Source organism: Podarcis liolepis, assembly GCF_965112155.1.
Source record: "Podarcis liolepis genome assembly, chromosome: 1".
In the NCBI taxonomy this organism is placed as follows: Eukaryota; Metazoa; Chordata; class Lepidosauria; order Squamata; family Lacertidae; genus Podarcis; species Podarcis liolepis.
Window position 1 is genome coordinate 38,901,865 of NC_139554.1, and position 9,401 is coordinate 38,911,265.

Here is a 9,401-nt window from a genome sequence, read left to right on the forward strand (position 1 = left end):
TTTGAGAAGCTGGGGCACATAGAGATAGAAATCATAGCATGACGTCCACTCCCTCGAGTGACTCCTTGAGGGTTCCATTCCATGCACACTTAGCAAGGAGGAAGTCCCATTACACTCAACGGGGTTTACTTCTGAGTGAGCAGGCGCACCACTGCCCTGTGTTTAGGATCTGCAGTATACACTTGGAAAGGTTGAAAGCGCAAGGTGTCTGCGTGGTGCGTGCAACCGAAGAGTTGAGAAGGGAGGGGATTTATCTAATTTATTTTTTATTTTTGCTGCAAACAGAGTGGAGGGAGGCTTTGTTTTGTGTCTTGATTTCCGCTTTCGGAGGAGAAGTGGCCGCGTCAAAAACGAGGCTTGTTTTCAATAAGAGTGCAACCCTGATCTGGAAGCAAACCCGAATTAATTTAATTTAATGACAGCAGCGATCCTGCGCGCGGTTACCTGACAATAACTCACGTTTAACGTGAAGTTAGGGTGAAAGTTTCTGCTGTGACAAGAGTTACAGCTCAATCCATAACCTCTCTACTCAGAAGTAAGTCCTAGTGAATTCAGTGGGGCTTACTCCCAGGGAAGTGGGGTTAGGATTGCAGCTTTGTTAGGATAGCTTTCTTCGACTGCAGCCCACTTCCTCCGGTGCAAGAAGTGTTATCCACAGCTGACCAAAGTGTGCGCGCGTGTGCATGTATACACACATGCACACATTACTGTACACTGTTGGTATGATTTCTATACTGCTTTATGTAAACAGTAGACTGCTAAGAGCTGTAAGGTAGCTCGCTTCATCTGCATGACTTAAGCGCATCTTCATAACGTGTGTACGGTGTGGTATTGTGCGGCAGCTCCCAATGCCCTTACTTCGCCCTACCAGCCCCATCCCAAAAAATGTAGAGATCATCACAATAGGAGCTTTGAGCCACAGCGTGCAATTGCTTCAGCCTAAATGATTTAAGCAGGAGTGCTCGCTGCTCCCCTCTGCTGGACGTTGGATGTAACAGCAGTATAAGTACGGATTTTATTTCGTTGCTTTACCAGGGGTCAGAAAACTTTTTCAGCGGGGGGGCGGTCCACTGTCCCTCAGACCTTGTGGGAGGCAGGACTACATTTTTTTGGGGGGGATGAACGAATTCCTGTGTCCCACAAATAACCCAGAGATGCATTTGAAATAAAAGGACACATTCTACTCATGTAAAAACACACTGCTTCTGGCCGGATTGAGAAGGCGATTGGGCCAGATCCGGCCCCCGGGCCTTAGTTTGCCTAGCCATGCTTTATTCAGTCATTACTGTATATAATTTCCTACTTTACATGCACCACAGCATTTGTCAGTGTTTGTATATTGTAATGAAATCCCCCCTCCCATCATATGAACCTGCAGCAATGCTTTCAGGATATTTTGGGACCAGGCCATATATGTCTGCTATCCCTGGAACTGGATTGTGTGGGATATAAGGCTCTATTTATTTATTTAAAATGTAATTAAACATATACAAAAAGAGCCCAACTGGAATACAGTATTGTTATGTACTGATGTTCTCACCCTGGGCCAACAGGGGGATTCTGTATATAGTTATGCAAATGAAGGATCGAAAGTAACGTTCTGTGATTGGATAGTTTGTATGCAAATGCAGGATCGAAAAGTGACGTTCTGTGATTGGATAGTTTTAGAAAGTTGCAACAGTTACCATTGTTCTGGAGCTCTATATAAGCAGGCTGAATGAGCTCAGTTCTGTTCCAGCTTGCAAATAAAGAGCTGCTTTGGAAGAATCGCTGTGTCATCTGATATGTTCGCCCACAACTTAACAAGTATTATCTTTGCATAATTGTTATTGACCATGACACCTTCAGGCGGCACTTAATCGTATGCTGGTATTCTCTTGTCAGGCTGGGACATTCCTTCACTCCACAAACTTCTACTGCATTGGTAAACACTTCCTATGCTTGCCTGGAATGTGATGGGAACATAGGAAATGACCTTATTTGGCCCCCTGCCACTGGCTTGGCTTGGTCAGGCAGAGGTCCTCCTCGTCACCTGCTAGTCCGATCCTTTTTCAGAGACAGCAGACTTGTGGCCCTCCAGAGGCTGGGTGCTTCCAGACAAGCTGCTTATGGAGCATTCACTCTGATCTGTTTGCAGGAAGGTTTGATGGCATTGCATCACAGCAAGTGTAACCCCAGGGCATTTCCCCCATTACTTGCCTTATTGGAAAAAGTCCAGCCCTTTGGGGAAATGGGTTTGTTGCACAATGCCTCCCAATCTGCTATAACCGTGCAAGTTGAATTTGCTGCCATGTGATTGAATTCCAGCTGAAAATTGCCACAGTCTGGAAGTACCCATCATTGGACAACCTCGCCCTCTGCATCGCCTCAGACCACTGGCCAATGCTGGCTTGGAGTTGGAGGCCAGCACAATCTGAAGGTCCCTGGTCCCTCTTTAACCAAAGATGCCTGGGACTGAACCTGGGATCTTTTGCATTTAGAGCATGTGCTCTACAGCAGGGGTCAGCAAACTTACTGCACCTCGGGCCGGTGTCTCCAGCGCCGATTGCGTGGCGGGCCGGAGGACGGGGGAGTGTGTGCCAGCGTGTGCCCCATGCATGTGCACACTCTATTTCCGGCACACTTCTGGGTCAGAGGAACACTGCTTGTGCGCATGGGCCTCCTCCGACCCAGATGTGTACTGGAAATAACGCTTGCACATGTGCAAATAATGCTTGCACATGCGCACTAACCATTTCCGGTGCTCCTCCAACCCATAAGTGGGCAGCTGCGGGGGTCACTGCGGGCCAGATAAACGAGTCCCTCAGGCCTTGGTGTGGGGACCCCTGCTCCACAGGCTGTTCTGTAACTTCCATTCTGACCAGAAAGGGTTTAAAGATGCTTGGGTTATCCAGACGGACCTTTTGTGGTTCCCTTTCCTTCATTTTCCAATGGGAAATTAGTGGCAAGAAGAATTTCATAGCCACCCTGATCCCAATTTTGCAGACAGCTGCCAGGATCTAGTCCTGCCAAGAACCATGGGAAATAATCTGTTTATTGTTGCATCAAACCAGCCATTAGTCATGCTCCAACAGTGAGCTGGAAATGCACGAGTGCATCCACAACTCTGCATACATCTGTGTTAAAGGACTGAAGGCCATTACCAAATCTGTAATTCAAGTCTTTCCAATGAGGCCAGGTATGTGGAAGTTGTCTATCTAACCAGAACATCATCAGATCTTTTTCTTGATTGTAAAGACTTGATGTGTATGTTTTGTTTTCATTAGCAAACTATTATGCTAGTTGGCTCTATTTCTTGGATTCAGCCGCCTCAGATGAATTGGATTTGTCGAATGTAGTGGTGTGTATTTCTTTCTTTTTCTTTTTTTACATAGCAGAAGTTCCTTTCTTTGTTTAGCTCATTAAACAGTAATGATTGGCTGTACATGATGCCTCAGTTTAGTAACAGATGCTTTCTGAAATATTCAGGACTTTAAAAGGAGCCTTCTGTGCTGTTCTGGTTTGTGTATAAATATTTATTCAGGACAACTTCTGAAAAATGTTCTACCGTCTATGTCTGTAAGTAAAATGCACAGTAAACTTTGTGGAAGATTTATCTTGGACTAAGTAGGACTATGCAGGCCATATTCTCAGGCGAACCAGTTACCTCATTTGAGCCCATGCTTATACGGTGGGCTGAGTGTCAAAGGTGGTCCCCCCACCATTTTTCTTCACACCATCCAAAGGACCTCCCAGCACATGTGTCCAATGTCCAAACTATATTCATAGAAGTGAAGCCAACACCACACCCCTAACCAAGCCAGCACTCTATCTGGCATGTGAGAATTCTCCCCATAATACGATGCCAAGAGGAGCAAGACTGATACCATGTTGTGGGAATAAAAAGGCAAAGTTCTACATGTACCGTATTTTTTGCACCATAACACTCACTTTTTTCCTCCTAGAAAGTAAGGGAAAATGTCTGTGCGTGTTATGGAGGAAATGCCTACGGGTGGCATGCCTATGGATTTTCCTCCTCTAAAAACTATGTGCGTGTTATGGTCGGGTGCGTGTTATAGAGCGAAAAATACGGTACTTACTTCACCTGCTCCTTTCTTTACCTCAGGACTGGGGCAACATGTGGCTCTGCAGACATTGTCGGTCTCCCAATTCCCATCAGCCACCAACCCCCCAGGGATGATGGGGTCATAGTCTGAGCAACATCTTGAGGGCTCCAGGTTCCCCATCCCTAGAGGGAGCCATCCATTAATAGAAGGCTTCCTCAGACTCGGCCCTCCAGATGTTTTTGGCCAACAACTCCCATGATCCCCAGCTAGGAGGACCAGTGGTCAGGGATGATGGGAATTGTAGTCTCAAAACATCTGGAGGGCTGAGTTTGAGGAAGCCTGATTAATAGGCTGAGGGCTGTATTTTGAATTTGAAATATCCAGCTCTGATTAGGTTAGTCTGCTAGCATGTTGCAAGTGGTCAACAGATTGACACGGAACAGTTACAAGCACACTAGTCCAAAGGTAGGCTACAGTTGGTGGAAGAACAGTGATGGCAGCTGCATAAACAAAGAAGACTTGAGGTGAGATTTAGGACTAGGATGGTTCGGCTAAGCTTGAAAGCCTGTTAGAAGAGCTTGGTGAAGACTCGTACCCAGGTGGTAACATGTAGGTCAGGATAGGTGCACTAGTGTATCTGCACCACAATCTTTCAACATGGTTGGGCTGGTATCAGTGAAGGCTTGGATTTAGTTTTCCAAGTGAAACTAAACACACACAAAGTTCAAAAACTGCTCAATAAAAGGAACGTTCATTATAAAAGGAAATATAGAAGCTTCATTCAGCAGTAAAATATTTAACTCCAGTGAAGAAAATGTGATTTTTGAGGGAGTTTTTTTAATATAAACCTTCATTAATAATCCGAGATTAGGCAGATATGTGATGCAGAGGCACTTGAAAACACTGGGGGAAAATACTAATACATGTAAGTACACTTTCAACAGGATTACCTAGGTATTTTTCTGACACCCATAGAAACAAACTCACCTCTGGCTCATAGAAGTGAATTGGGGATATGCTTTTGAGAGATTTGTTAAACTCAAGATGGAAATGATCTCTTGATTTAACAGTAGGAAGGTTGCCACTAATCCGTAAATCCCAAGGAATAATAATTTGATTGATGCCGCAACCCCAGAGTCGGTCACGACTGGGCCTAATGGTAAAGGGTCCCTTTAGGCAGGAAACATATCACTACAAATGTTAGAAAACCATAATTTGTAAACTGATGGTTTACTAATAATCCAGAATGATAGACTGATGTTACATCAATGGGAGTTAATGACAGATGTTCTCCTGGTAGCCAGGAACCCAACTTTAGCTTTTGGAATATGATATTTCATCAGAGTTTGAGGATTTGAAAAGGCCCTTCTTCAGTTTGAATGCAGAGAAAACCTAAATTGTGCGAGCTAGCAGAAACATCATTGGGATCCAATTGTTCTCTATAGGATCCTGATGCAGAATTAGCACTGCTGCTAATTAGCCCAGGAATCTATTTGTCCCTACCAATGTACCAGTCACTAGCCATGGAAAGCTTAACCTTTCTCTAACCATCAAGCCAATTCAGCCTCCTCTCCTCTCCTGGCATAGGATATTATATGGTTCATTCCACAGCTTACATCCATCATTGAAGAATGTACAATTGTATAAGCAACTAATTTTGTACAATTATATTTCCAAGAATTGTTTGACTCTCTGACATACCTGAATTGTCGTCGTCTTCTTCTTCTTCTTCTTCTTCTTCTTCTTCTTCTTCTTCTTCTTCTTCTTCTTCTAGATAAAGTGATGCCTTCTCAAGTAAGAGACTCCCCTGAATATTTTGTCAGAAACAACATTCAAAATGATTCTGCTTGGCATACTTTAATGGCGTATTTCAAGTTTAAAGGGTGCTTTAAATGTCTTAAAATGGTATTAAAGCCTCTTTAACTTTTCTGCTTCGCTGGTTTATCTTGGACTTCACTGGTGGAAAAATCATCACTAGCATTTTGCTTCCTTTCCAACCCTTTATTATGCAAATAGAATTAAGTTATCTTTGCTATCAGAGTCCATCCACAAAGTTCTGTCTCCAATTTGATTTCAGTTACATGGTTTGACTGTGACTCTCAAAAGTTAGAGGACCAAGGAGGATGTCTGAAAATAAGCTGAAGATTCAAATTCAATCTCCCAGGCAAGCAAATTCAAATTTTCACAGCTTCTACCTAGGCTCTTTTCAGTATGGGTGAGCTGATGTCTTTTAAAATGGGCCGACTGTCTAAATGCCTTTCTGTAACGAGTACAGCCAAAGGGCTTCTATCCTGTGTGCGATAATGTCTTTGAAGCTTGGAAGAAGGAGGAAAGGTTTTTCCACATCTGTTGCATTGGCATATTTTATGTCTATTATGTATATTTTTACTGAATGCTAAAAGAGTGCATTGAAGTGCTTCTGGTTATCAAAGAAACTATCATCTCATGAGCTATAAAGTGAGTCATCTTTATAATGCATAGAATCCATGGTGGACTTTCACAGCATACCTTTCTGATTAATTTCTAAATAATGGGTTTCTTGAGGGTCTTGCTAGGATAATGCCAGAGCAAACGTTTTTTCCTTTGGATTGTTCTTGCAAATGTCCAATCTTCCTGGGTCCAGAACTCTGTTTGCTTGATGGAGCCAAATTGTGACTTCTAAAGTGCTGCATTTTCCCATTTTTTTCATGTATGAAAAGGGAAACTCAGAGACATTTTCTCCACCATGTTTGAGTATCCTCAAAGTCTGTTTTTTTAAAAAATGTGGGCTTCACAGTGGTAAAGCCACTCACCTGCTGTTAATACTTGTGAGTTCTTATACTTCCTTCACATTTGTGCAAACTGCACATCTGTCCTCTTTCAGAACATTGTTCGCACCCAGAGCACTGCTACAACATAAATGCAGTGATGACGACCCAGTTGATCTCCCTAATGGATGTCATATGGAGTAACAGTTTCAATACATTTCTGTGCACTTTCCAATGCTGTCTGTAGCATTTGGCTCCTAAGACTCTCTCTCCACTGCAGTACCCAGAGTAATGTTCGGAGCATAAAACTGTTTGTGCTCCAGAAGTTTGTTCTGGGGTTTAAAACCCTGATGACAAAGAGAACATTCAGAAGTATTCTCTTCATTGGGTTTCATCTCTTGATAGTTTCTGGTGTGTCAACTGGCAAAAAGATTTAACACATACTTAAATGGCTTTTGGGCAGTGTGGATGTGCAATAGTGTGGATGTCTATTCAGCTTAGATGGCGCACGAAATATATCGCCGGGAGTCTCACACATATGCATGTTCATCCCCCTTCTGGCATCATGCAGATAATCAGATCTGGTGCGCAGATGCTGCACACCCTTCACTTTCTCTGTAAAATGTTTTGGGCAAAGAGAACATCCCATGACCCAAGTCTCTTTTGTCTCTTTTGCTTGGCACTCTTTGATCTTTCAGCTTGCTCAGCTTCACCCTAGATGTTCTCACTGTGAAGCTGTCGATCTCTTTGGAGTGCAATTAAATGTTTGAAGTTTTTGTGACAAATGTTACACTTGAAAGGGGCCTTATGGGTGAGCCAATGTCTCTCCAGATGGACAAACTGCCTGTAAGTTTTGCAACTAGCATGACATTCCTATGGCTTCGGGCCAGTCTCTATAAGATAACACCTAGATAGTTTGGATAACGTTTCAAACTGTTTGTAGCAGATGTCACATATATATATGGCCTTCCCCCAGATATTTGGCTGGTTTTTACACCCTGGTGAAATTTTAGCATTTTGTACATCAAGCTATATGATTCATATTTTGTCAAAATCTTTGGCAAAAATAAAGCCTTTCAGCTGGAACCACCAACACTCCACTGGGTCTTTCTAAACAGTGCAAAGAAAATGTTTTAAATATATGCTTTGTTTTCTTTAAAATTGTGACATGTTAGTCTGCCACAGGGGTGGAAAGACAGAAAAAAACAATGCCTTTTTTCTGCCCCCTCTCCCTGATATTTGCTGTAACATGAGCAGAAATAAGACAGCTTATGGCAGGACCCATGAATAAAATGACCTGTGGTTTTGTGAGATGCTATCCCGCGACGGGATGCGGGTGGCGCTGTGGGTAAAACCTCAGTGTCTAGGACTTGCTGATCGTATGGTCGGCGGTTCGAATCCCCACGGCGGGGTGAGCTCCCATCATTCGATCCCAGCTCCTGCCCACCTAGCAGTTCGAAAGCACTCTTAAGTGCAAGTAGATAAATAGGGACCGCTTTATAGCGGGAAGGTAAACGGCGTTTCCGTTTGCTGCACTGGTGCTGGCTCGCGAAGTGTCTTCGGACGGCGCCGGCTCATGGCCTCTAGAGCGAAATGAGCACGCAACCCTAGAGTCGGACACAACTGGCCCGTACGGGCAGGGGTACCTTTACCTTTATCCCGCGACGGGGTGTGCTCCCGTTGCTCGGTCCCAGCTCCTGCCAACCTAGCAGTTCGAAAGCACAAAGTCCAAGTAGATAAATAGGTACCGCTCTGGCGGGAAGGTAAAAGGTGTTTCCGTGCGCTGCTCTGGTTTGCCAGAAGTGGCTTAGTCCTGCTGGCCACATGACTCGGAAGCTCCCTCGGCCAATAAAGCAAGATGAGTGCCGCAATCCCAGAGTCGTCCGCGACTGAACCTAATGGTCAGGGGCCCCTTTACCTTGTTACCAGTGTTATGGGTGCTTTGAATTATAACAATGTTAACTGATGTTTCGTATGACTTTTTCCTTTATAGTATAATGCATTTATATTTGTATTTTTAAATGTAAGTCGCTGGGAGACCTTCTTAAGCAACAAGCTACTAACAAGCCCAATAAATAACAACAACAACAACAACAACAACAACAACAACAACAACAACAACAATTGTTTCATGTACCTTTGCAGATGCACCAAATATGTGGTTTTTTTAACCTGCTGGCCCCAAAACTGGAAAAGGCAACAAATTGTTCCTTCCTTCTCTTCCCGTTGTGAAACCCACATATTCAAGTGCCCATTTCTAGATGTGTATGCAGCAGTGTGCATGCAGAAAAGCAAGGAAACACATAAAGCTTCTACACTCCACTCCTAGAAAGAGAAGGAAGCACCAGTCGCATGCTTACTGGAATAGTCTTTCCTTCTGCACCAAAGGCCCCAGGCCCTATGGGAAGCAGAACATGGTCTCTTCCAGGGCGCTGCTTCATTGTGCGCTTGTGCAGTACAAGCCTGCCCATGCGCCTCAGCACTTCCTACTGCAAGGCTCAGTCTTGTGGAGCTTGGTGCGTGTTTCGTCAGAGAGAAAGTCCTCCCTTCCCTGTTTCAGTGCGGCTTGCTCCCAAGGCAGACGGTGTTGGTAGCACTTGTCTACCAT

At 44.1% G+C, this 9,401-nt stretch overlaps 1 protein-coding gene across 1 annotated transcript; it reads right to left on the reverse strand.

The window, feature by feature from the left end:
* Positions 1-6,152: 6,152 nt before the first annotated feature.
* On the reverse strand, positions 6,153-9,401 carry ZNF770 (zinc finger protein 770; the record flags this gene model as incomplete). Its single annotated transcript, XM_083513331.1, is given in 5 exon segments — positions 6,153-6,334; positions 6,337-6,441; positions 7,522-7,666; positions 7,670-7,791; positions 9,284-9,401. Coding segments are annotated over 5 exon segments (672 nt in total).